Source organism: Ambystoma mexicanum, chromosome 7p (assembly GCF_040938575.1).
Source record: "Ambystoma mexicanum isolate Mex_15411 chromosome 7p, UKY_AmexF1_1, whole genome shotgun sequence".
Taxonomy (NCBI): Eukaryota; Metazoa; Chordata; class Amphibia; order Caudata; family Ambystomatidae; genus Ambystoma; species Ambystoma mexicanum.
The window spans coordinates 572,873,084-572,900,576 of NC_090939.1; the positions used below are offsets into that span (position 1 = coordinate 572,873,084).

At 50.2% G+C, this 27,493-nt stretch overlaps 1 protein-coding gene across 1 annotated transcript in view; it reads right to left on the reverse strand.

The window, feature by feature from the left end:
* The window catches only part of TMEM131 (transmembrane protein 131), a 2,512,175-nt gene that overhangs the window by 997,066 nt on the left and 1,487,616 nt on the right, over window positions 1–27,493 (reverse strand). The window contains exons 24-25 of the mRNA XM_069636582.1: window positions 12,609–12,718; window positions 11,198–11,264 (exon numbers count right to left, since the gene is read on the reverse strand). Of these exons, the coding sequence (XP_069492683.1) occupies window positions 11,198–11,264; window positions 12,609–12,718 (177 nt within the window). The remainder of the gene's footprint in view (window positions 1–11,197; window positions 11,265–12,608; window positions 12,719–27,493) is intronic.

Sequence of the window (27,493 nt, forward strand, 5' to 3'; positions counted from 1 at the left end):
ATAAGATGCTGCGCCAACCTTCCCCCAACTGGCGAACCATGGGACATGGCCTCATGACTGAGCTGAAGCGGCTGCGGCAGTGCCTGAGGGCAAAGAGGCAACTGCCCGAGCGGCTTTGGCACCTCGAGTACCTTGTTTTCCACCTCTGGTACTACTATGTTGGCCCCTTAGACTTGCAGCTCCCCTCGATCTACCAAAGGTAGAGTAGTATCGAAAGGAACCTTCCCTCCATTGCTGTCCCCTAGGATGAAAAGGCAGAGGTTGGCGAACTGCAGCGTTCAACGACTTCGCTGCAGCTTTGGAGGACTGCAACCTCTCAAGGCTCTCATCAGCCTTGCTACCAAAAAGATGGCCACCAACAAAGGGCATGTTGAGAAGCCGGGCTTGTACATCCGGAGCAAACCCAGACTTCAAACCACGCAAATCTGCGCATCATGGTGCTCGCCGCATTGGACTGGCTGACACAGTCTGCCATGTCCAGACTTGACTGAACAGATTCACACATAGGATCTTTTTTTTTTAAAAAATATTTTTATTATGTTATTAACAACACTCCAAACAATACAAACATTGAGGACATCCACATATAAGCTTCACATCATTGTATTACAAGTTAAACATGTCGGTCCTCCCGCCCCCATAACTCGAGCCCCTGCGTCCATGTCACTGTCCTATTTAACTCCAGGCGTGTCTACTTCAGTTATCTCTCCCGTATCATCCTCACTGTGGTCAGCCTGGAGGATCCCACCATCAAGGCCACTAGTTGTCTCCATGCTATCATGAGCCCCACCTCCTCCTCCCCCCCTGCTGACTGCTTCATACCAAGCGGTCGTTTCTGCCTCTGCCCACTTCATGAGGTCCGCCCACCACATCTCAATTCTAGGACGTTGGGCTGCTTTCCAGCACATTGCAATTCTCCGTTTGGCCAGGATGTAGGCCAGACCTTTCATCTTGCTGATGTGCTTCAGGTTGCGTGGTCTGGTAAAGCCCCACCAGCATGCATGCCCAGGCTGACTCTACCTCCAGCGTGATCCCTTTTTCCGCTAGGCGCATCTTCAGCTCTATCCAAAACCTACCCACCTCCGGGCAAGCCCAAAACATGTGTAGCATCCCAGCTTCAACCTCACTGCACCGTGGGCATTTCTGTGCCACCGGGACTGCAAACCTGGCGGTTTTTCCGGGGGTCATGTATGCCCAGTGAGTGACATACAACTGGATCTGCTGAAATCTCGTGTTTCGGGATACCTTCTTATGATATCTTTGAGCTCTATCCCATTGCCCATCCGACATGGGTTCTCCCACCTCCTCCTCCCAATCTCGCCTCAGTTGGATCAGCTCCTTTCCCACCCTAGTCCCCAGCAACTCATACAGATGGGATATTTCGTGTCCACCCTCCGAAGCATCATACATCGTCTCGATGGTTTCATCAGGTTGTTCCGCGAGCACTGCCTCAGGCCACCTTTCTCGCACTCGTTTAATGATTCTAGTGTAGGTAATGTGTTGGCCTTTATGCACCCGGGTGTCCTCAATCAATCTCTGAAAGTCTACTGCCAACCCCTCCTGCCATATATCTCCCAGGGTCGCCAGGCCCATCGGTTCCTAGTATCTGCGGATCCCTTTTATCATTTTGGAGTCCTCCCCGCAAAGCGCCACTAACGGCACATGCAGAGAGAATGGGGTTGGGTTTCCCACTAATTGCCATGCTTTGCCCCATATTTCCCAGCATAGCACCAACAGTCTCGCCATTCCCAGCACCTTTGGTTTAGGCAACCACACCGTCTCTCTGAGAAAGAAGGGGGCGGGGTCCTTGTACAATAGCCTGGTTTCGGCCGTTTCCTCTTCAGACAACCACCTGGTCACATACTGCAGCTGTCCTGCCAAATAGTATAAAACTCAAAGTTCGGTAGGTTTATACCCCCCTTGTCACACGAGTTCTGTAGTTTCCAGAGGGCTACCCTGTTCCTGGAGTTGTGCCATATGAAACCCCTGCACAGGCTGTGGAGTCTGACAAAAAAGCGTTTGGGGATCACATATGGGATTGTTCACAAAAAAATGTAACACTCTGGGCAGGACTACCATCTTAATCAGAGCCGCTCTACCCATCATGGCCAGGGGTAGCCTGCAACAGAACCGTGCTATTTTTGATACCTTCAACTGCCTTTTCCGTGTTATGTTTGTGTTCCTCTTCCGTCGTGTGGTATTTGTTAATTCCTAGGTATTGGAACGTCTCGGTCTGCAAGGGTATCGGCAAGACCGGTAGACTTCTCGGCAGGGTACTTCTATATCTCCCCAGAGGGAACATGCTTGACTTCTTAGGGTTTACTGCTATGCCGAGAGGGTGGCATAACTTTCCATCACCTCCAGGACATATTGTAGATTTTCCTATGGGAAGCGCAAATAAAAGAGTATACCATCGGCATACAATGATATGAGATGTGAACCCCCTGCATTATGGATCCCTATCTCCCGTACTGTTGTCTAAGGCAGACTGCCAGTGGCTCCAGCGCAAGGATATACAGCATGTGCGACCAGGGGCAGCCCTGTCTGGTGCCCCTGCTGAGTTGCCATTTGTCTGAGATTATTGCGCCCGTTTTGACCCTAGCAATCGGCGAGCTATATAACACTTCGACCCATCTCAGATATCCTGGCCCCATCCCATATTCCCTCTGAGCTGCCAGCAGCGAAGGCCATCTCACCGAGTCAAAGGCATTGATAGCATCCAGCGACATTATTGCCATTTCGCCGGGGTCCTTTTCTGTTTGATCTATAATCGGGTGGAGTCTCCTATGATTGTCGGTTATGTTCCTGCCAGGAACGTAGCCTGTTTGATCGGGGTGTATCAATCTACCGATGACTCGCTTGAGCCTGTTAGCCAGCGCTGTGGTGAGGATTTTGCTGTCTTGGTTAAGAATCGACAGGGGTCTATATGACCCACAGTCTGTGCTTGGCTTACCCCGTTTTACGAGCGGGATGACCGCCGCCTCCCATAGGGACTCCGGCAGTCTACCGTGCTCCAACGCCTCATTAAGCATGGCCAGCAATGGGGGAGCACCTCTTGTTTGTATGTTTTATAGAATTCACTAGGGAGACCGTCCGACCCTGGAGCTTTACACGTGGGCAGGTGCTGGACCACTATCTCCAATTCATCTAATGTGATTGGGGTGTCCAGGTCCTCCCGCTCCTGAGCGTCTAATTTGGGCAAGCCTATATCTTCTAGTGCCTCCTGTATCTCTTGATCCATCTCATCCCCTGCGCCCCCATAAAGATGTCTGTAGTATCCAAGGAACCCTTCATTCACTCCCTCTTGGGTATCCCAAATCTGGCCTTCATCCCCTCTAATTTCCCTGGTCACTGGTCGTGGAGTTTCATTTTTATATAACCAGGCCAGCAGCCTGCTCGGCTTGTCTCCTCCCGCATGTTGCCTTTCCACGTATTTATTGTGGCTCAGCTTGCATAATCTGTCCCAGTGCTCACTGCTGGCTTGTTGCAGCAGCTTCATCCTTTCCCCGTCTTCCCGTGAGGTGCCCCCCTTACACATTAAGCCTTCTAGCTCCTTCTCTGATTCCTGTAACTCCCGTTCTATACCCCCTTGGAGCCCTTTGGATTTGGATATGGCCGCGCCCGGTACTACTACTTTGAATGCCTCCCATAAGGTTCTTACCGATTGTACACTTCCCGTGTTAGTGTCGAAATACTCGATCGCCTCCCTCAAGTCCTCACGGAATCCCGAGTCCTGCAAGGCCTCAGCTCTGAGCTTCCATGTCGGGAATCTCGCTCTAGGGGGCTGGTGTCGCTACTCCCGGACCAAGGGGGAGTGGTCTAGCCTTGTATTCCGCCCCCGTCATTTTAACTACTAGCTCCGACGAGGCAAACATAGTCCAACCTCGTGTGCAGGTTATGTGGGGCTGCGTAGTTTGAGTACTGCCTATCTGCCGGGTGTAGCTGTCTCCAAATATCTTTTGAGTCCAAAGTCTCTCAGCAGGGCCTGTAATGCCTTTGCGGCCGGGGTGGGCCTGTCTGGTTTACCATCTGATCTGTCCATTTTGGGATTGAATGTACAGTTAAAGTCCCCTTCCCCATACGATCGCGGCACCAATAGAGGCCAATTTTGCCATATAGGGTCCTGAAGTAAGCCGCTGTATCTTGGTTAGGGGCGTACAAGTTTATGATGCTCACTTCCCTGTTTTCCAGCATCCCCCGTACCACTGTCATCCTGCCTTCTGGGTCCGTTGTGGTCTGAAGAAGCTGAAATGGTACATGCAGTGCCACCGACGTGATGACCCCCCTCGCGTAAACTGAGTATGTGGCTCCCGTGGTAATCCCTCTCCACTTTCTCTTGACCACCTCCAGCTTCTCCCTAGTGAGGTGGGTTTCCTGTAATAGTGCTACATCAATCTTCAGCCTTCTCAGATACATCATTACTTTATTTCTCTTCAGATAGCTGTTGAGGCCCCTCACATTCCAGGTCACCACTCTAAGGCTACCCGACGCCATCTGCAAGTGGACCCGCCTCCCCTCCTCGTTTCCCCCTCCCGCCTGGATTAACACTAGATTGTGCTCGTTCCCCTCCCACTTCCAACAAGAACTCCTCAACTAACCCCTCCTCCCCCCTTCACCACTCTAAACCACTGCACACAACCCCTTCCCTCCCCCCACCCTACCCATCCCCAACACGTGCCCAGCTCCATCCCTGGATCTCAGGCCCCCCCGCGTTTGGTCCCGATTCGGAATGCCGAGGTCAGGAACCCGGCGGGGTGTCACCGGACTACCGGTGCCCTAACTAAACTACTTGTTATGGGGGGATGAGGGCTTTTCCCGGAGATGGCTTCCTCATTAGGGCTCTGTGCGCCCTTCCCACAGCAAACCCCTGGGTCAACACTCGCCCGGTTATCTCTTGCAGCAGCATTGATTCAATGTACTCCGTAGGGTTGAATCCCTCAGCTCCTTCAGGCAATCCAACGATACGTATGTTATTCCTTCGGGCGCGTCCTTCCGCCTCCACCGCCCTACTTTCCAGGTTGCCCACGCATTGTACTAGGGCGTGAAGTTCAGATTTGTGGGCTGCACACGCTGCTGTGTTTGGGGCCACCTCTTTCTAGGTCACCCGTGCGTTCTGCCAGCTACCCGACATCTTGCCGGAGAAGATTCACCTCCTCTTGTACTGCCCAGACTTTGAGCTCTAGTGCCGCTTTCAACTCGTTCATGGCCAGTCCTAGTTTGGTTTCCCAAGCCACTTTCAGATCAGCAATCGCAGCGAGGATCTCATGGTCTTTGCCCATAGTATCTGTGCCCCCAGCGAGGGTTTTGTCTTTGCTCCTGGCCCCTTCTGCACCCGCCGATGTTCTAGCGTATTCATCGAGCATGGGTTGCTTGCCCTTTGCTCTAGGGAGTTTGTTAGTCATTGTGGTGTGTCAGAGCCGTGTGGGCAGGCCCCGCAACTTGTGGCCTCTGGTCTTAGTTAGGTTAGACTGCTGTTAGTGTCAGGGCCCGGGCGGGCCGTATTAAGGGTACCCTCAAACTACCGGTTCTGCTCCTGGAGTGGGCTGAGCCCTCCCACGTAATCATTTTGGGCTATTCAATCCACTCAAAACTTGAGCCCTAGCCCTTGTTGGTCTAGGTCCGTGGGCACACACCCCAGTGCTTATGGAGCTCCCCGGGTGTATGTGCCGGCCCAACGTGCGTCAACCGGGAGCCCCGCCGAATTCCTATCACTTCCTACACGACGGTGGTGTTTGTGGAGCTTTCCGCCAGACGCGCTTCTCTGTGCCCCCACGTTCAACTCTGGCATAGGCTAGGGGGGTCTCCTTACCCTTGCCTCTGCTGTTCGTGGCCCGGGATCATGTGGGGCACATTGCTAATTCCTTGATGCCTTCTGTGTCCATCTAATTCATGCCTCACGTGTGTCCATATATTTGAGCGCAGCTCAAGGCCCGACTGCAGGACTGGTATCCATAAAACTGTATGTTGCACCTAAGTGGGGCATGCGCCCGTCTGGGCTGTGCGGGTCCCGCGCTCTATTCAGCGCTCCTGCCCCCCAGCCGGGTTATTTTGCCGCGGGCATACTCGTCCGCCATGCCTGCAGCGGCTCATGCTTGTAAGGGGGTGCTCCGGCTGTCCTTGTTTACTCGCTCCCCAGAGCAATCCGATGTGCAGGCGCACAGGGCTCCCAAGTGTCCCAAGCCCGCCTGTGTCGTCCTCAGACCGCTTTTACTGCCTCTTGGGAGCGTTTATGAAAGTTTGGTCCGCCGATGGGTCTCCCTCGCCTGGCGCGGCAGTCCCGTACCCACCTTGACGTCAGGGGCAGCCGCGCCCCGCTGCATCCAGCCTCCGGGGCATTCCGAAATGGGGATCTATGCGGTTGCATCTGCTTTCTGGCCTCCAGGCGCCACGCATCAGTACCCCAGCGGGTGTTGGAGGGGCCCCAGTGCGCTGTTGCCTGTGTCTGTCTTTCTCCGCCGCAGTGCCGCCAACATCTTTGCTCTGCCGGCTGGTGCCTTTTTCAGCTCCTCGCGGCTGCCATTTTGGGGTCTCAGCCCTGGGTTACGTGGGCTCAACGATGCCCGCAGGGCCATCCCCTTCCTTAGCCCAGGCTCCAGATTTGCAGGATACCTGTGCGCCACATTCATGGACGGGCACACGAATTTTCAGGGCATAAATGCGTGAAAATGTGCACTTTTAATCAGGATCAAGTGCCGGATCGCAGGAGCTCTCCCAGAGCTCGACTCCTCACATGGCTCTCATAGCCACGCCTTCACACATGGCATCCTTGCCATCCTGTACAAGGGCAAGAAAGCCATCCCGTTCCTCCCCTTCGGGAATATGTTCAGCCGCCAATGAAACACAATTCCACAGAGTGTCAGTGAAACGTGCTAAGGCACACACGGAGTTGGCTGCTTTCAAAGCCATACCCTCTGAAGAAAAGACTTTCTTCGCCCAACCGTAAAAACGTTTGTCGTCCCAATCAGGAGGGATGGTAGGGTACGACGCCTGTTTTGCTGGGGCCGTAGCCACCTGCACCACCAAACTCTCCGGAGTAGGGTGCATGGACAAGTAGCCGGGGTCGAAACTGGCTGTGCAGTACTTTTTCGGCAAAGACTAACCCACTGCCGGGAGACTCTCCAGAGCAGTCCAAGCCGCTGCCACCCTTCTTTGCAAGGCCATATGGAATGGCAGTACCGGGTCAGTTTGTGGACCTTGGTCCAAGATATCTGTCAGGTCATCCTGCAGAAAATCCACTGGTGGCACAGACCACCCCAAGTACTCAGTCACCTTTGACATTAGCCGCCGGTATGAAGACTCGGCGTGCGTGCCAGGCTCAGGCCTACCAAACTCAACCTCCGGAGAGGTGTCCAGACCACTGGCGTCATGCAAAGACTGACGCAGGTCTTCCATCTGGCTATGACCAGATAACAGGTCATCAGGAACCAAACCTTCCTCAGACCCTTCATCCACCTCAGAAATATAATCCAGAGGCTGGAACAAATCCCTGGAAGAGGGCACAGAAAAAGGCTCAAATACAGGCCTCACTGACTTCTGCAGGGCCTTCCTCGGAGTTTCCACAGATGCAGAGTCCCTCCGGTAAAGCCTCCACAAAAGGCGTAGACTGAATCGGCGTCGAGCGTGGCGGCGATGGCTTCGACGCAGGCCTCGAGGGCGGTGCCCCGAGCGTGTCCTTCGACGGCCTCGGCGCTGATGGATTCCTCATAGGCGGAGCCTCGAGAGAGTCCCTCGACGGACATGGCGCCAATGGCTCAAGGACAGCGTATCAACGCAGGATGCAGACGCCGGAAAATTTCCAAAGCAGCACAGCTGGGGTTGTCATAGATGTGGAATACGTCGGAGGAACCAATCCCTTCGAAAAGGACACTTACAAATCACTCCCAGTCAGGTGTACATATATTAAAAATACATATGCATTTATTTCAAGGCCTTTGAGTTTTGAGTTTCAACACACAAATGAAATCACAGTAATAATATTAAGCCAACACTATCTAAATACATATATACAAGACCAATGGGGCCTAAAGGGTTAATGCACGAAATGGATCTACAACCTAAAAAGGTAAGGACACAGGCAGTGCAAATAGTCTTTAGTCCCTTCTGCATAAAACACACTCCTAAGAGGCAGTCCAATCTAAGAATAGTGGAGCCTAATGCTCAAATGTACATTCAATGCAAGCGCACGCATTTGGGCAAAATGGGGTCTCTTCAAGGGTCTGTAGCAACTCAGGAAGGTGGGTGAGGCAATGAAGAATAGGTTCCCACTATTCGAGGAGGGTTTCCACTTGAGGGCAGAGTCGATTCCAAGAGTTGGGAATAGTTTGCACTAGCAGTGGAAAGGAGAAGGGCCCTCAGGGGCCACTCGTGCGTAAAAATGGATGGAGGCGCTAGGGGCCACCGGCTAGGCTTCGATTACTCACCGACCCCCGGCACACTCCGGACCAAACTTCAGCAGTCGAGTTCCCTTTGGTTGCAGGTTCAAGTGCAGCAATTTGGCGGCTCTGCGGCTTTCAGAGACTAAGATACAGCGATGATTCCCAAACGGGACAGTGGCACTTTCTCAGCTCCTGGTGGCTGGATCAGGACAGTTTCACTGCAGCAGGCTTCAGGGGCAAGAGGGGCACAAATGCAGCGCACCTGCAAAGGTTGTCACCACGGCTGGGTGACCCGGTAACCGCGTATACTCAGGTTCGGGCACACTCGTCTCACTTCAGACCTGGGAACGCCAAGTGTACGAAATTCGGTGTGAGGGTGCCGTGAACACAGAGCTAGCGATTTACCAAGTATCGAGGGCCTCCTCGAAACAGCAGCGGTATCCAGGGCCGTCATTTCACCAAAATGCCACGGGTAATGGAAGTGACATCACACGACCCTTGACCCCCACCCCAAAGTGATATCGCGGGAAGCAATGGAACACAACCTTTCACCTGTTGACATAACAGGAAGTGGCATCACATAGCATTGTACATTACGAAAAATATGGTTACGATATCACTATAATGTAATGTACATTTCATACAAGAATGGATCACCATATGTATCGTTAAGATCAGTGTCTATAAGCCCATATTAGTGTGAATGCAAGCAGACATCCATGACCAAATGATGATGTGTTATTATATAGCACTTACGCTTAAGCGTTTTATATAGAAAACATATACACTCAATATCACCAACCTTTGTTGGTACTCATTTATCGACCTCAGAAGGATCAAAGGCTGAGTTGAGGCGTTTAAGAACAGACTAAATCAGTGACTCACTCCCTGAAGTGTGCCTGAAATAAACCTTTAATGAGTCTAGCAATTATTGTATAGAATTCCAGAAAGAGACATTATTTGATATTCCTATTCTTTCTTATTTAGGGTCAGTGCTGAAAGTGTGGCACTCCTGTTCTTATTTTTATTTTTCTTCTTTTTAAGGGGCCTGACAAGAAAAATGACATCCCTGGCGGTATCAGGGCAAAGAGTCTGCGTAAGCTGATCAGCCCACTGGTTGGCTCAGGGACACTTCAGAGAAGTCTTACTTGCAGGGTTTGATGAAGGTGCCAAGAATAGTTGGTCCCACTATTCCAATGGGTCGAAGCTTCTTCGCAGACCTTCTAGGACGACCAGATGCAGAGGGCTCCCACATGACGCCAGCAGGCTCAGGGTGCCAAACATTCCAGCGGGTCACCAGCGGTTCCTCGACTCGGCTTTTTAGCTTCAGGATACTGGGATCCTATCCTTCGTTCAGTGAGAACTTCAGAGATCGACATGGTATGGGTGTTTGGGGGCTTCTCTTATCCAGAATCTCCTTCGCGACAAAACGAAGAGGACCCAATGGGAGATCTGCTCACATACAGGCATACCATACGTGGACCAATCACGGACCACGGTGGTCGCAGGCATTCACAGCACTCCAGACACTCTGGCACCCAGGATGTGTATTGGGGACAGACACCTCAGCCCACATCCTGGAGGCACACACACAAGGCATGCTAAAGCCCGCAAAAGCTTGGCATTTCCAGGGAGAATGCATGCCCAAATAAGGACTGACCCGGGTTGGGGAAGGCAAAGGGGCAAGCTGGCCAAAGGACATGACAAAGAAGTTTGTGGCATGGCCATTTTGGAGCTAGGCTAACTATTTGTGCCAAAAGCGGTATTCAAGGTTTACCTGGCAGGAAAGGGTTAAGAATACATGAAAAGATAAGCTGCCACCTGCCCTGCCTGTGACACATCTGCACATCTCCTAAAAAATCCTTCGAGCGTATCTAGGGCCTTTGGAAATGACTAAGAGACACAAGTGTCTGGAAGGTACATTGTACACTTGTTACATGTTGCAGAAAAGTTTCAACATTGGAAAGGACTTAGTGAAACAAAGTCTCCCAGTAGAGACTGTGTTAAGGGCATGTCAGTTTCCGCATTAAATGTGAGCCAAAAGCCCAGGAGGAGTGCAGCAGAAGGCTGGGCTTCCCTGGTAAAGTCAGACTATGGTGTTAAACAGCAGCAAAAAAGTTGAGGGGTACACAACTGGAGGGAAAATTACACATAAAATGGAAATCTTTCCTAACAGTCGGTGCGTGCTAAGTAGGTCTGATTGCCTTCTAGAATCTTTGACGATCTTTGCCCTTGAGGGGTGCTGAAAATCACTGACAATGGGTCCCGCTGTCAGCAGGTGGAAAAGAGAGCATACAGGCTCTTTCGGAACACAAGAGCCTGTATGTAAATAGAAACTTTTTACACAAAAAAACACAAAAAAGCATAGAAGTAACTTGCAAAGCAAACTCGAGGACAACCAACACTGAAGTGTGCAGTAAAATTCTGACTATGGCTGCCAGAGGAGGGGCTTATGGAGAGGACTGTCATTGGATGGGGGCAGTATCACCCAGAGGACAGTGATTGGTTTAAGGGAGAAAGACAGTTTGTAAGTGAAACTATTTTTCCTTTTACTGAGGATTCCCAGCCTGACGACAGGGAATATTCATGAGCATGTGAATCCATGCCAGACCCCATGCTGGAGAACTCAACACAATATTAATTCAGACAACTATGTTTTCAATAGATACAACTAAATGATAGTTTTCAGTAGCCCCACAATATAGAAAACATAATTACTCCCATTTCAATACATCACAAGAGAAACATGTTACAACATTATATATACAATTAATAATGTTGCATCTAGCTCCATCATACCAGACATTTTATGCCATACTTACTGAGTTACGGAAGATGTGGAATTCTGGTGTATTCCAGTCTACATGTATAGGATTCTTCAATCCAAACCTAAAAATAAACCATGCATTCCATTAAACTAAAAGACACCTCATATTTGTACATGCAAAGAATATGTGCCATGTTGCAATTAAGCTGCCAGGCAAGTGACGCAACTATTTTAATTACATCCCTTAAAAAGGTCTACCTGACTTCCGTTTAGACATTCCACCTCGTGTTACATTGACACAAGGTTCTCAACAATTCGTACCAGCCAGGTTGCCCTGAAAACAACAGCCGATACAAAACAGCCACCAACAAATTGCAAATCTGAGCTAAACATAAATGTGAGGCATTAAAGGCCCGTGAAAATGGATATAAACCAGTTTAATTTACGATCACACTTTAATCAGCATGCATTAAAGCATACAAGCCCATTACACTGGCGCTTGGACTGGCTCCCCATGAAAGAGAATAGACTTCAAAACTCTCTGCGTCACTCACAGAGCAATTACAGTAGGCTATCCCCACACACAAACAATAATCAAATACAAGTTAACTATCGGCGCTGCCTTTCAGAAAAAAATACTTCATGGGCAGTCCCATTTATTTTAATTTTATTTGTATTGTTTATAGCGCAAACCTGGCCCATAGGCAGCGGAGCGCTTTACAGAGTTCAGGATTCCCAGTAGTCTGGGTGGTGCTTCTCTCTGGAACAATCTTCCTTCGAACCTCAAGTTGGAGAACAACCACAGCAAGTTCTAAAAGCTACAGAAACCCATCTATTTAGTCTGGGCTACAATCCAGAGTGTTAATCCATGTAAAGTTCCTCTGAGCACCCTGCGGTTGGCCCCACAGGTCCTCAGTACCTTGGACTCGTGTCTTGACTTGCATTTTCATGCACTTCTTTCTATAAATGCAGTTATTGTCTTTGACACCTATCAGCGCAGCCTATGGGATTCATTATGTACTTCACTTATTTGGCCTACCCCTGCACTTATATTGTTCTGAATGTGTAAATAACGTTTAAGACTTATTTGTACCCCTCAGCCTGTTGTATACTCCTCTTCCCTCTCTCCTCCAGACCGGTTCGAACCAATTTTTGCATTGCAGTAGGTATCCCCCATTTCATTGCAGCCCTTTCCGGTATTTTGACATTTCACTGCATTGTTTCGCAGTATTCCTATGGGGAGATAGGTCTAGGGGCTAGGAAACTAGTAAAATAGTGAGTATAGGTGGTAAGGGTGGGTGGTTGAACAACGGTCTGAGGACTGGCACCCAATTAAAAAAACTAATCACAAAAATGCAGCAAAATGTGCACCATAATGGGCTGCCATAGAGCTATAAAAATCACCAATAATAATTTCACTACTTGTGGCCACTGTTCAAATAGCAATTACTTTGAGTGTCACTTACCTCTGTACAAGCTTGTCTAGCAGTGCCAAAGGTTTAGCATATAATGCTAATGGAAGGAATTGAACATAAACAGGGACCTCGGCTGGATTTTCCAACACTATCTCTTCTTCCTGAAATAAAACAATATATTTGTGAAAAAAAGCACAATTTTAATAATGCAGTTTTCATGTAAAGCTTGAATTGCGCAAAAAAGCTAGAAGTAACGAAAGAGTTGCTGGGCAAACATACATCATTTGGTACATGGCCTTAAAGACAAATCCTATTACCGTGATACAAACTAAAAAGTGAACATGCACCACTCTGTCTCGCAGAACCAAAAGTGCTTTTCCATAGAACTATTTTTACACATTAAAGATGTGGTGTAATTTAGATCTTCTACACATAACTGCCTACTTTCTAATACTTTTTTCTTCAACCCACAATTATATTTTACGACGTATAACTAACTCAATGTTGCCATGAAGCCAGTCAGAGAGTATAAGTCTCCTGTTACAGATGAAGTTGTACTGTTAAATAATAAAACTTCAATTAATGTCATTGTGCGCCCATGCTTTTATGCGAGTACATATGCTTCCCCTTAACTAATCTTTGTAATTAGAGTGCGCTAAAAATAAGACTCCTTGGGGCCCAAACCTGCTCAGTGCATATAATGTGGTATTGTTATACGATGGATCGCAAAGAATCTCTGACATTAGGGACAAATATACATTACAACAATGATACCATTTACACACTGTTGCTTTTGCAAAAGGAACACATTACTATCTCTTTCTGATGGATTCATCCTTGCTCCCAAAGATTCCCAGTCTCAGATGTTCATCTTGTACTATCAGCTGTCTTCAGAAACTGATTCAGCCACCAGGTGGCTCCATGTGGGCCACCCGACTCCAACGTAGACCCATTGCGCAGAACGTGATGTTAGGAACAGTAAATGTGAAGGCCTTGGTGCCCCATGATTACTAAGCTGACCTTTTCCATAATACTCAACGTCAGCAAAGTAACCACAGAACAGCAAGAGTTGGACAATCTATTCATCATGAGGGGGAAGGAAGAGTGGGCGATGAGACATCAGTTGGAAGAAGGTCTAATCTATCAAAAATAAAATGAGATGTAGGCCATTTGTTCTTCTAATATATAACTCTGTGCAGGCAGGTCCACGCAGCTGCCTGAAGATGTCCAAAACTGCGACGCCCCTGTAAAGAGAAGAAGTGGCCACCGGACACCTGGTGGAGAGACCTGGGAACTTCAGGGATATTGTTCAGAGCCAAATTATAACGGTCAAATGCAGAGAACGGCCGACCTAGACAGTTCCTGCTGGCTTACGGCTCTGCCGGTACTAGCGCAAACAACAAAGGGCTAGATATCCTTTCTGATGTCCTTTGTCCGCAATGCGTAGTAGCCGAGAGCCTGCTTGAGATCCAGCCAAAGAAACCTCTCCTCCAATTTGGATGAAGTGGAGGATATAATAACGAAAGATGAATCTTCTGAGAAAAATGCAAATCCAACACAACCTTGGGAAGGTCTGATTTACTGTATGAGCCACCTTCTCATTGGAGAAAACCAGACACAGACTTCACTGAAAGAGCCTAGAGCGCACACACTTGCTTAGCGGAACAATGGACCAGGAAAATGATCCTAAGGGTGAGCAATCTTAGCTGACAAGAACAAAGGGCTCAAATGGAAGAAAGTCAACACAAGATTAAAGTCCCATCCCAGAACAACACATGGCCATGGGGAAACCAGTCACCAAATTCCACAAAAACGGCAAACCATTGGGGATGGTGAAAAGTAACAAGTTACTTACCTGTAACTTTTGTTCTCCAGCATGGGTCTGGTATGGATTCACATGGTCATGAATATTCCCCGTCGTCAGGCTGGGAATCCTCGGTAAAGAAAAAATCAGTATCAGTTTCGTTTCTGATCTGTCGTTCGTAGTAGTAACCAATCACTGATCTCTGCGTCATACTGACCACAGCCAATGAATGCCCTCTACCTAAGCCCCGCCTCTGGCAGCCATCTTCAGATTTGGTAGCACGTGAAGAGGCAGTATGACCAAGTGAAGAGCCGCAGAGGGGTAGGCGGGAGGGTTCGCATGTGAATCCATGCCAGACCCATGCTGGAGAACAACAGTTGCAGGTAAGTAACTTGTTCCTTCTCCAGCATGGGGTCTGGCATGGATTCACATGCTCATGAATATAAGAATAGATAGCAGTACACACATGCACAACCACCGGGGGTGGCAAAAGGCTCAACATTAAACAATACAAAAAACTCAACATTAAGCATCTCTTACCTCCTCACCAGGCTCACCTTAAGCGAACAGGTTGCGCAGCACTGCTTGGCCGACCCTGGACTCCTCCCTGGAATCCCGATCGACGCAGTAGAATCTCGTTAAGGTGTGCGTCGACCTCCACGTAGCAGCCCTGCAGATGTCCAGCAGGGGCACACCAGATAAGAACGCCGTAGTAGCAGCGATCGCTCTGGTCGAATGGGCTCTCGGACGGTCTGGCAGCGGTCGGTTAGCCAACCGGTGGCAGTGCATGATGCAGCCGGAGAGCCATCTGGAAATAGAAGACTTCGAGAGAGCCTTCCCTTGATTCACAGGTCCAAAGTTCACGAACAGCTGTGATGTCCTCCGGAAACTCTTTGTGCGGTCCACGTAGAACTTCAGCGCTCTAGCCACATCCAGCGAGTGCAAAGTCCTCTCGGCCGGCGACGAAGGAGACGGGAAGAAAACAGGTAACACCAAGGGCTCGTTAAGATGGAAGTCCGACGGCACCTCGGGCATAAAGGAGGGGTGCGTCCTAAGCACCACCCTCGAGGCATGGAAAGTCAAGTATGGTGCTTTGCAGGATAGGGCCTGGATCTCTCCCACCCGTCGTGCGGAGGTAATGGCCACCAGGAATGCAGTCTTCCACGACACAAACTTCATCGATGCGGAGTGCATCGGCTCGAATGGGGGCCCCATGAGCCTGGTCAGCACCACGTTAAGTTCCCACGCCGGGGCCGGGGCCTTCACCGGCGGGAACGACCGGAACAGTCCTTTCATAAACTCTTTTACCAGTCGTTGGGACCATGGGGACGTCCGTCCTGTGGTTCTGGTATATCTGGAGATCGCCGCCAGATGAATCTTAATGGAGGCATGGGCTAGCCCAGCCTTTGCCAGCGATAGCAGGTACGGCAGCACTTGAGGGGCCGTAATCCGTAGGGGGGTGATCTTCTGTGCTCGGCACCAGATAGAGAACCTCTTCCACTTATGACCGTAGCATTTGAGAGTCGAGGACGCCCTGGCCTTTGCAAGAACCTCTCTGCAATTGGCCGGTATATCGTAGCCTCCAAACTCTAGCGCTGCAGGAGCCAGGCCTGCAGGTTCAGCGACGCCGGGTCGTGGTGGAAGATGGCGCCTCCTTCTCTGGAGAGAAGGTCCGCGTCCGCCGACAGCTTGATGGGAGGTGACGTTGACAAGTCCAGAAGGTCCGGGAAACCAGATCTGCCTCGGCCACGCCGGTGCAACGAGGTTCATCCTGCACCGGGACCTCTTGAGCTGGCTGATGAGTCAAAGCAGCAACGGCAACGGAGGGAATGCATACAGGTATAGGCCGTCCCAGGGGAACGAGAACGCATCGCCCATGCTTCTCGGCTGGGGAAACCTGCTGGAGAACCTCTTGCACTTCGAGTTCGTCGCTGTTGCGAACAGGTCGATTTGGGGTTTGCCCCATCGTCGGAAGAGTTGATCCACCTGATCCTGGCGCAGTTCCCACTCGTGACACGCACGCAGCTCTCTGCTGAGCGAGTCGGCGATGGTGTTGCTTTCTCCTGCCAGGTGGAAGGGAACCAGGAACATCCCCTGGGCGACCGCCCAGTGCCACAGATCATGTGCCTCCTTTGATAGGGCTGGGGATCTGGTGCCTCCCTGCTTCCGTATGTAAAACATTGTCGTGGTGTTGTCCATGAAGATCCGCACCACCTTGCCCTTGAGCGACGGGAGGAACGATTTGAGAGCCCAGAACACGGCTCGGAGTTCCAGGACGTTGATGTGCAGGAGCCTCTCCTCCGGGAGCCAGAGGCCTCTTGCGTGGAGATCGCCAGTGTGGGCGCCCCAACCTTCTAGGGAGGCGTCCGTCGTCACCGTCTCCTGGTACGCCGGCGTCTGAAAGTCCTTGCCCGCCGTGAGGTGCGCTCGAACGCCCCACCACTGAATCGCCCGCCAGAACACCTCGTTGAGGGGGACCCTGTCTTCGAAGGTGCCCGTCGCCTGCATCCAACGGGTGTCGAGAAATTCTTGAAGAGGGCGCATCCGTAGTCTGCAGAGGCGCACCAGGTAGATGCAAGAGGACATCATCCCCAGGAGGGACTTGATGGACCTCACCCTGGCCACGTCCGTTGCTAGCAGGCGCTGCACTTTGCCTAGAATGGTCTTCGTCCGTTCTTCCGATGGGGCCGCCAGGCGCCTCACTGTATCGAGCTTCGCTCCCAGAAACAGGGCCACCTGCGACGGCACCAGGTGGGACTTTGGGTAGTTTATGGCGAATCCCAGGTCTGTGAGTAGCTGGACGGTCCTCGCAGTGTGTTAGACGGCGAGTTCCCTCGTCCTTGAGCGGATGAGCCAGTCGTCCAGGTAGGGGTAGACGTGGATCCCCTGCAGGCGCAGCCGCGCCGCCACTGGTGCTAGGCACTTGGTAAAGACCCTGGGGGCCGACTTCAATCCGAACGGCAGTGCTCTGAATTGGTAGTGGCGTCCCTGGATGACGAACCTGAGGAACTTTCGGTGACTTTTGAGGATGGGAACGTGGAAGTATGCATTCTCCAGGTCCAACGACGATAGAAAGTCGCCTTCATCCAGCTGTCCCAGTACGTGCTGGAGGGTGACCATCCTGAACTTTTGTGATCTGATGTATTTGTTCAAACGACGAAGGTCCAGGATGGGGCACCAGCCGCCCGTCTTCTTCCTGACGAGGAAGTACCTTGAGTACAACCCGGAGCCCCGGAGCCTCTTCGGGACAAGCTCGATGGCGCCTTTCCTGAGCATCGCCCGTACTTCCAACAGCAGTTACGGGACGTGATTTTCCTTCCTGGCCACAGGTGGAATGTGAGGGCACTTCTTCAGGAATTCGAAAGAGTGTCCTCTTGCCAGGGTATCCAGCACCCAACGGTCGGTGGAGATGGACTTCCACACGCCGACGAAATTCGTCAGCCGGCCTCCCACCGGGGCCCGAGACCACGGCCGGTTCAGTCCTGCTTGGAGGTGGTGGCCTTGCCGCCCTGGCCACCTTGCCGACGGCGGCGAGGCGCTCCCTGCTTGCCGCGACCCCTGTAGGCCTCCTGAGACGAGGAGCGTGCCGCCTGGTGGTAGGACGACGAGCCACCGCTGGATCCCTTGGAGGCACCCTGTGTGCCTCCGGAGCTCCGAAAGGGCCGTCGTTGCTGAAGGGCTCCTAGGGCGCGGGCCGTCTCCGTGTCCGTTTTTATGGCTTGGAGGGATTCGTCCACCGCCTTCCCGAACAAGTTGCTGCCGTCGAACGCCATGTCCAACACCCTGGTCTGGACGTCCTGACGGAAATCGGTCGCCCGGAGCCAACCCCGTCGTCGTAAGCAAACACCGTTGCCCAGCTGGCGGAACCCGGTATCGGCAATATCGGTTGCCACCGTTATGGCGTGGTCCGACGCCACCTCGCCCTCTTGCAGTATTTCCAGGGCCTCGGACCTCTTGTCGTCCGGCAGGAAGTCCAATATGGGGGCCAGCTTAAACCAGAGCTCCCTGTCGTAACGGGCCACGATCGCCAGGGCGTTGGCTGCTTTGATCGTCGTCGCCGCTGACGAAATGACCCGCCGCCCCATGGCGTCCAACTTCTTTCCCTCGCCGTCCGGCGGGGAATTAGACGTCGAGGCTCCTGACCCCGCCGCTTTCTTCTTCGCTACTGCCAAGACGACCGAGTCTGGCGTTGGCTGGGCCCTGAGGCACAGGGGAGCGGTTTCGGGGACCCGGTACTTCTTCTCGTACTGGTCCCGTTTGGCTGGTGCTGTGGAGGGGTTTTTGAGAACCGACAGACCCTCCTCCCAGATGTCATCGGTTAGAGGCACCGCGATGACAGTCTTCCTCTTGGCCTCCCGGCGCTGATAGAGGAAACCTTCCTTTTTCTGCTCCTCCGGGCAGAGCTGGAACAATTCGGACGCCCTGGCGATCATGGCGTGGAATGAGCCAATCTCGTTGGGCGGCGAGGCCCGTGCGACGGGAGACCCGTTCCGTCGTCGTCGCCCTCAGAACCCGTCGTCGAGCCCAACGCACCGTCATCTCCCGACTCGTGGGAGGATGAGGAGGGAACTGTAGGCCTTACGGGGGCGAGCGGAGGAGAGGGTTGGGTCCTCCGTCGTTTGTTCTGAGGACTTCCCGAAGGGCCAGGTTGCAGGTCCTCCGGCCTGGGCTGTGGGAATCTCATCCTTATCTCAGAGCATAAGGACTGGATCGCAGACAAAATGGCCGCCGAGCCATCCTGAGGCCTAGGTTCTGGCTGCGCCGGAAGGGAAGGCTGCTCTTCCTCGCCATCGTCGTCTTCCTCGGTTATCTCCCGAGGATCTTCCTTACGGGATCGAACCTTCTCGAATTGGACTTCGAGGTTCCTCACGGCCTCGGTCAGTTCCTCCTCCGAGGCTGACTCCGAGCTCGAGGAGGCTACCGTGCCCCCCCTCGCTTCTTCCATCATGGCGGCCACGACGATGGGCTGAAAAGAGGATTCCCTCCTTGGCGGCAGGGAAACTCTAGTCCCGGAGGCAGTCTCCGCTGGCGGGGTCTCTGCCGGCTTGGCCAGTGTCGCCGCGATCGCCTCGATAGAGGCCTTTGCCTGCTGGGTAGGGGCCTTCACCACCTTAGGTGCGTCCTGGGCCTTCTCCGTAGGGGGAGGGGCGACGCCTCGCTCCCCCTCTCCCGAGATCGGATGGGGCTTCTCCCGAAGCTTACCCGGGGTCTCGGACTTCCTCTTCCCCGAACCGGAGCGCTGGCTCGTGGTTGATGGTACCGGGGAAGGTGCGCCCTGCCTGGCGACCGAAGAGCCCAACCTTTCGGCGCTCCCGGAGCCAACGGACTCGCGGTGCTTGGCCTGGTGTTGGGCCCCCGTCGCCGGGGCGCCCGCACAGGACTTAGAAGCCCGCTCGGACCCTTTCTTCTTCTTCTCACCCGTTGAGCCCTTCTCCAACCAGCTGGCGAGACGGGATCGACGGTCCCTCATGGTCCGCTCCGACAAGTTCTTGCAGAACTGGCAGTCCTTCTCTACATGAGTCTTGTCCCCATGAAGACAGTAGAGGCATCGCGAATGTTCGTCTTCCTTAAAACACATTCTGCAGCCCGCATCCAGGGCAGCTGCGAAACAGCCTGGGTCCGGGCGACAAACTCTCATCCTTGGCCATCTCGAAGTAGGCCGCGAATCTTCTGGAATCCTCCAAGAAGTTGATTCGACGAAATCTTCACCCTTGAGGGGCGTAGGAAAATCCTGCCAAGGGTAGCCGTTAACGGGAGTAGAAACGGTGGAGCTTGAGGCTCGATTAACCGAAAAAATTTGAAAATTCACCTGAAAAAGCGCGAAACACGCAGTAAAAGCTCGAGAGCTAAGCACGAGGACTCCCAACACTTGAACGTGCAGTAAAAATCTGAAGATGGCTGCCAGAGGCGGGGCTTAGGTAGAGGGCAGTCATTGGCTGTGGTCAGTATGACGCAGAGATCAGTGATTGGTTACTACTACGAAAGACAGATCAGAAACGAAACTGATACTGATACTGATTTTTTCTTTACCGAGGATTCCCAGCTTGACGACGGGGAATATTTATGAGCATGTGAATCCATGCCAGACCCCACGCTGGAGAAACAAGGTCTGTTCAGGGGGACTTCCCTACGACCAACATGGGGGCCAGGTACCCCATCAATGCTAATATGTAGGCCCATCTCAGCCAATAATAGCAGGAAATCCACTGCAGGAGTGGTAGCACATGAGAATTTGCACCACCTGCAAGCATTCTGGCAGAGAGGAGTACATCCAAGGTGTCATCTGACATATCCCACTCCTTAAACTACCTTTCAGCTGCCAAGCATGAAAGTTAAGGCTGCAAAGGTTTGGGTCGAAGAGCTATTGCCCTTACCTGTATAGCAGGTCCACCCTTACTGAAAAACGCCAAGGAGGAAAGATGGACAAACCACCATCTTCAGGCCCAGCCCGGCGTGATCGCGATCATGGTGGACCCTACTTTTGCAATCTCCACAGAACCAGCAGGGTTGCAGGATTCAGTGGTAATGCTTAAAGGAGAGTGAAGTTCCACTCTACAGCAGATGTGTCTTCACGAGCCTGTGTGAGGAGGAAATTCCATGCAGCAGAGCAACTCACACTTCCAGTCCACACTGGCAAAGACGAGATCCACTAGAGGGATCTCCAAAAAGGCAAACATCTCATCCTGAACTTCCTAACAGAGCTCCCACTCCTGAGAGGTCAAAGTCTGCCTGCTCAAAACATCCACAGTCACCTTCCCCATGCAGCCAGATGTGCAGCAGACAGACCTATCGATCTCCAGAACCCAGAACTTCAGCTTGATCACTTCCCTGCCCAGAAGCAGGGACCCAACACTACCTAATTTGTGAGGGAATGCAGGTCACCATATTGTCCTAAAGAATCAGGAGAAATGCCACTGATTGCCTGTAGTCCCTGTAGGTTGAGGAGTTCCCAAGCTTCAACAGGGGACCACATACTGCTCACCCTCAGATCTTCCAAGTGAGTGTCTGAGGTGTTCGAGTTACCAGTATCAGAGGAGGCCATGGGTGCCGTACAGGATCTCTCCTTTGTCCAGTCTTTTGTTGGGTCCTGTGGCACATGTTCTGGAACTGTAATGGGTTTAACATGCTGCCCTGATGCATAGATGACTGACAATGAAGCAGTTAACTGGTGCGACAACATGCGCAACTGTCTCAGGCACCATGAAAATGCAAGATGCCATGAGTTCCAGAAAACACAGGAAGGCCAAGACCAAAATGGGATCGGAAGCAACAAACCACCTGAAGGAAGTTAGTCACCCTTTCCTTGGGGAGAGGCTCTGTTTGAGCAGCGGTCCAAAATCGTCCTGCTGAAACAGATTTATTTTACCACACACAGTACTTTCTATGTAACCCATGCTGTAAATATTCCATGCAATCTCAACCTAGTTTTAGGTGTCATTTTTTTTAAAATCACTTATTTTTAGTGTCACAACAGTACCTGTAATGTGGCCCTTACTGGCTTGTGGGAAACCGTCAAAAATTAGGCAACAAACCAAGTACTGACAGGAATGAAATTACCCATCGCACAGTACACTTGGTGAACACCCTTTTATCTTCGAGTACAAATGAAAGCACCCTAAATTGAAAATGAACATTGTAATGAAGGCATGGTGTCAACAGTAAAACAGACACAAGTGACTACAGTTCAAGGGTGTTTCATTGAACTTCAATAAGGGTTTGAAAAACTATCTAATCCTAAATCTACAGATGGGAGCAAGCTACGACCATCAAAAAATAAATAACGCAGCCCTAGTGGTGTCTTGTCAAAATAAAAGGGCCTATACTAATAAACCTATTCCCAATCCTTACCTCTAAATACAAATAGTGTGGGTAACAGTGTTACTAAAATGAAAGAAGTGTTCACAAAAAGATATGTCAGGATGTTCAGGCCGTTGCCCTCCCTTCCCCCATGTTTTCAGCAGGAAACAAGGCGGTACACTCAAGCTTAGCACAGTCTCTGGCTTCTCCAGCACAAGGATACAATTCATCTTTAGCATCAGGGCCTTCCGTGCCCAAGTCTCTTTGCCTTTCAAAGTCTCTTCTTTAAGAGGGCCTGATGCGACAAACACACAATAAGTTATTTTCTTCTTTTGGATTTATTTTTTTATTAAACATTTGGTTTATTTCAAATCTTTTGTTTCATCTATTATTTTTGTCAGAAGCCCCAGTTTAGCAAGTCATTGTATATAAAAAGTCTTCTATGATAAAAACGGATCAAATTATCGCTATTGCATATACCATCTCACAAAATGCAGTGTTTTCAAATTAATAATCAAATCAGACGTCAGAGATAACCTGCTTTAAGGACTATACAAGGATTCACAAGTACTGAATTTCTCAGGCGATTCACTATTCACCTCGGATCCCCCTCAGTCGGGCTCAGATCCCCTTTCGACATAATGTTCAAAATTCCGGGTGTTTTCCTGTGCATCCCGGAACCCTCTCTGCCGGGCTCAGATACTCTTTTACACACTGTTCAATTATTCTCCCTCAGCCGGGCGGAGACCAATCAAGTCATCAACTTTCTTTAACTTTATTTTAACTTTCTTTAACATCAAAGACTTTCGATTGTGCACAGAATTTCACTTAACCCGTTGCAGGACCACTTCGATTCCCAATTCTTAGTCACTCTTTTCGCTTTTGCCACCTTTCAGTTGGATACCTTACAGAAACTTTCGAATGAGCACCCAGACGGTGCCGGACCAATCTGTCTAGGGTATCGTATCTTGGCTTCAAAGTTCAATCACTCATTTGTTCCTCAATTTTACTTGCGTTGACTATCACATACGCTTCATACACTGTTCTCTTCAGTTTTCACTATACAATGTTGCCGCTTGCAACCTTGGTTTCAACACAAACCGGTCTGATATCAGTCCCCCCAACTCACCAGCTGTGCGGACTTCGCTGGCGCTGCTTTGTTGTAGGAGCCAAGGACAGTACCACAGCGGCAAGCGATTCTCCCCGCCTTGACTAACAGCGGGTCCCAAGTGTGCCTGAAGCCATAGAAGAAGAAGCAGAAGTCAGGACTTTGAAGCAGCCCGCAACCGCAGTGTTCCTGGAGAGTGAAGCTCGGCATTCAGGTTCACTCTAACTCTTGCCGGTAACTGTTACCAGCTCTAAAGTGTCAAGTGGAAGCTAGTAGAAGTTGTTTGTCGTTGTGGAAGTTGGTCTTTACAATGGAAATATATCACAGAGACCGAGTAAAAGCTATTGTGGCTGCCTATGAAGAAAAGCCTTTAATTTTTCATTGTTGAACATTTAAATATTACCGGAGTGGTTGCAGGTCTCCAATTAAAAGGAGGAACGTTTTCGAAAGTCTGCGTAAACTCTGAAGCCAACTTTCACATTTATTACAAGACTTCACGGCCACAAAGAAAGGTTGCGTGTGACCAATTACAATTTCCGACCGGAGTAGAAAGTGTCTCTCTGTTAATAATAACTAAGATCGAATATTCTTTAAAGGCAGAAGTTGTTGTATTAATAGAAACAAGCATTACCCAAGCCAAGAGGCAAAGTCTTTTTATAGTATAGAAAACCCTGTTTAAAGCAATCCACAAATTGGCGTGGGGGAAACCGATTGCACAACCTCTATAAAAAAGTGTCTGTATCGTCAAGCATGAGCCCTGCTAAGGGGACCTATTAAAAAACAAGGTAGCGGCTAGGTACCCCTTCACAGTGCCAATCTGCTGTTCTATCCAGACCAAAGACAGCAGAATTTCCAGAACAGAGGTTAGAGGACATGATAATGGGTCCAGAACACTTTCTTGGCACCAAGCCAGGACTGTGTGCCATCTACAAGCATACATTGACAGTGGCAAGCCTCCAAGCTGAAAGGAGCACATCCAGGACTACTACTGACAAATCCCATTCCCTGCTCCCGAGACTCCAAGGGAGAGCAGTCCTCTCACCATCAGATCTGACAGTTTAGCGCCTCAACCTGTTTGAGCATAGTGGCAGAGATGTCCATCATATTTGGTGAAATGCCTCCCATTCCTCTTTAGTGGAGGACTGAGTGGGAAAAGGGACTTGTACCTGCCATTGCAAGGACTCCCTGGATAAGTGTCTTATCTTCTTAGAGAATGAAGAAGAACGACGGTGAGAGGAATCGTTCGGGGAGAAGGTTTTCATTCTGGCAGAGCTTCAACCTTTTTTCATTCAGCCCAGCATCAACTTCTTTGGCCACTATCTGTTACACTGCAGTGTGTGGCTTCCCCAGAGTCGGGACCAGTGAAATATCCAGACTACTGGACTCCTGCAAGTAGGAAGCCAGCTCAAACAGCCTTTCTCCCGCACAACAGCTAGGGGAAAGGGGCTCCATCACAAAAATGATAGGATAAATCTTTGAAGTCTGCGCCAATGACGCCAAGGTAGAAGAAGCCAGTGTCGGTTGCTCGACGTCAGAGGATGGAGCATGTCTGTGCAGAGCCCTTAGGTGAGCAGTTGTGGTCCTTTTCAGGATCCCTGCTGGCATGTCCAAGTGCAGTGGATCCTGATGGTACATACAGTGCCAAAGCCGCTGGGGCCTCGGAGAACATGCCAAACGTCTTCACCTGAAAAGACACACATTCCTTTGTTACATTCCAGCCATTTCTGGTGAGTCCCTGAAGTGGTATTTCCTATTCGTAGACTAGGAAGAAGAATGGTACTGGGGGGCTGTCGCGCAAGACAGCCCCCCAGTATCCTGAGAACGCTCCAGCAGACGACAAGCTTCCTGACAAAAACAATCAGTTCCTGGTGACAAACCCAGAGTATAAACCACGGCCTGGCTCCTTATGAGACCTGGGAACCTGGCGACTTAGTTTTGGGAACAGACTGAGCGGTATCCAGTCATTGCATCGACAACCAAAGCATCGACAGCTACACCATCTAAAAAATAAATAAATGATAAACCCTTTAGATGGTAAAGGGTTTAGGTTAATAAAAATGGGTTTTAAAGTTTAAAAAAGGGGTTTGGAAAGCCAGGTGCCTCGCAGCCAACGGCCACAGATCAGTCACCAGGTGCAGCAGGCATGGATATCACACTACTGAACCAAGCGCAGCTGCTGCTGAAAGAGAGTGCGGACACACTGAGCAAGAAGATTGATACCTTAACTTGTAAAGAACAAGTTACTTACCAACTGTAACATTCTTTCAACTGGATGTGCCTCCCACGTATTCCATATCTTTGATAAATCCACTTCTGGCTTGCTGGCCTCGGAAAAATGTTTCCACAGTAGAGGGCGCTGCGCGTCGACATCCTTCGAGTCGGTGTCCCTCGAAGTCCTCCGTATCGGCACCGACGTCACCATAGGTATAAATAGTCTTGCGCAGCGTCCGTTGCTCAGTTCTGTTTTGAGGTGCTGTGTTTGCCCAGTATGAGATGGTTAGTACCCTTGAAGGAGTGTAGGCTGCAACTACAAGGGAAGTTTTACTGTGAGGAAGGATGAGGAATACATGGAAGGAACATCCAGTCGAAAGAACGTTACAGTTGGTAAGTAACTTGCTCTTCGAATGGATTGTGTCCTCCCATGTATTCCTCATCTTTGAAAGACTCCCAAAGCAGTAATGTGTAATAAGAGGCGGGAGTAAAACATGAGGATTTCTTTAAAGATGCACAGAGTGCAACACAGCTTTCCCAAATGTAGTCTCCTGGCTAGTGGAGGAATGTAGACTGTAGAATTTGGTGAAAGTATGTGCAAATGACCATGTGGCAGCTGCACATATGTCTTTAAGTGGAACTCCTCTTTGGAGAGCTGACAAGGCTGCGATACCCCTTGTTGAATGAGCCCTGAGGTGTTGAGGAGGATCTTTTCCTGCCAATTTATAGCACTCTATGATAGTCAGTATTATCCATCTTGAAATGGTCTGTTTCGTGATAGGTAAACCTAGTTTGTGTCCTGCATGCCCCACAAACAACTGATCTGCTTGTCTAATCCTAGCAAGTCTGTTAATGTAAAAACTCAAGGCATGCCTTGGATCCAGCCTGTGCAATCCCTCTACTTTTTCCCTGGGTGAGGAGTAGGGATGTAACGGTATAACGGTATACCGTTAAAGATACCGTGAACCACTTAATTGAACAATAATAACCGTCACATTGTTTATACCGTTATACCGTAAAGTGTGCTTTTCAATCTGATTTGGAAAGGCTGCAGTAAGCAAGTGCTGCGCAGTCTTGGTCTTGCACTGTTGGATGTGCCGTCTGCCAAGTAGTTTCAGTTGGAGCAGTTTTTAATGCCATTCCATAAACCACACGTGCCTGACACAAAATCAATATGTTAGCAATCGGAAGAATAGATACAGTGCCGAGAAGGAAAAGGGTTTACTTTCGGTTGGTGGCTTTGAGGTTTATATATTTATAATGGATAATGTTCTCTAAACATATGGCAATGGGGGATTTCCCTGGTTCTATCATTGAATTTACATATAATAAGTCATACTGCGAAATTCACTCATCCCTGTGGGTATTCCCTGCTGCCATACCAAAGGGTAACATGTCCGTGATTACTGAACACCTTTTGGCCAGCAAGTAAACTAAAGGCTGTAACGTAAAGAGTGCGTCTGTGTGTGTGTGTGTGTGTATATGCGCACAAGCGTATACTACCATCAGCCTCCACTGATCGGTGGCATGCAGGTTATCAAGATGGCAACATGTTCATCTTCACCAGTAGCCAGTGGGGGAGCATAAAGCTTAAATGACCACTTAAGAAAAGCTATTCAGTTTGCTTTGCCAGTTGCAGCAGGGCCCCCCCCCTCCTCCTCTTCACACGTGTGTTTGTGTTTGGTGGAAGCAAGGCATTTCAGTGGAAAGTATGTTGAAAAGCTCAATTCTGGCCCTGGGTGCCTGGTTTTGTTTGTGATGCTAAATCTGTCAATTTATGACCTTTTGGAAAATATTTGTTAAGATTATTTAACTTCACCTGCTATACCGCGATAACCATGATATACCGTCATTTGGCAAGAAGGTTATCGTACCGTCATAAAACTAATACCGTGACACCCCTAGTGAGGAGGAGGGTAAAATGAAGGCAAGGTTATTTTCCTTGTGATATGGAATTCTGAGACAACCTTTGGTAGGAAATTTGGCTTCACTTGAAGAACTACTTTATCTTTGTGA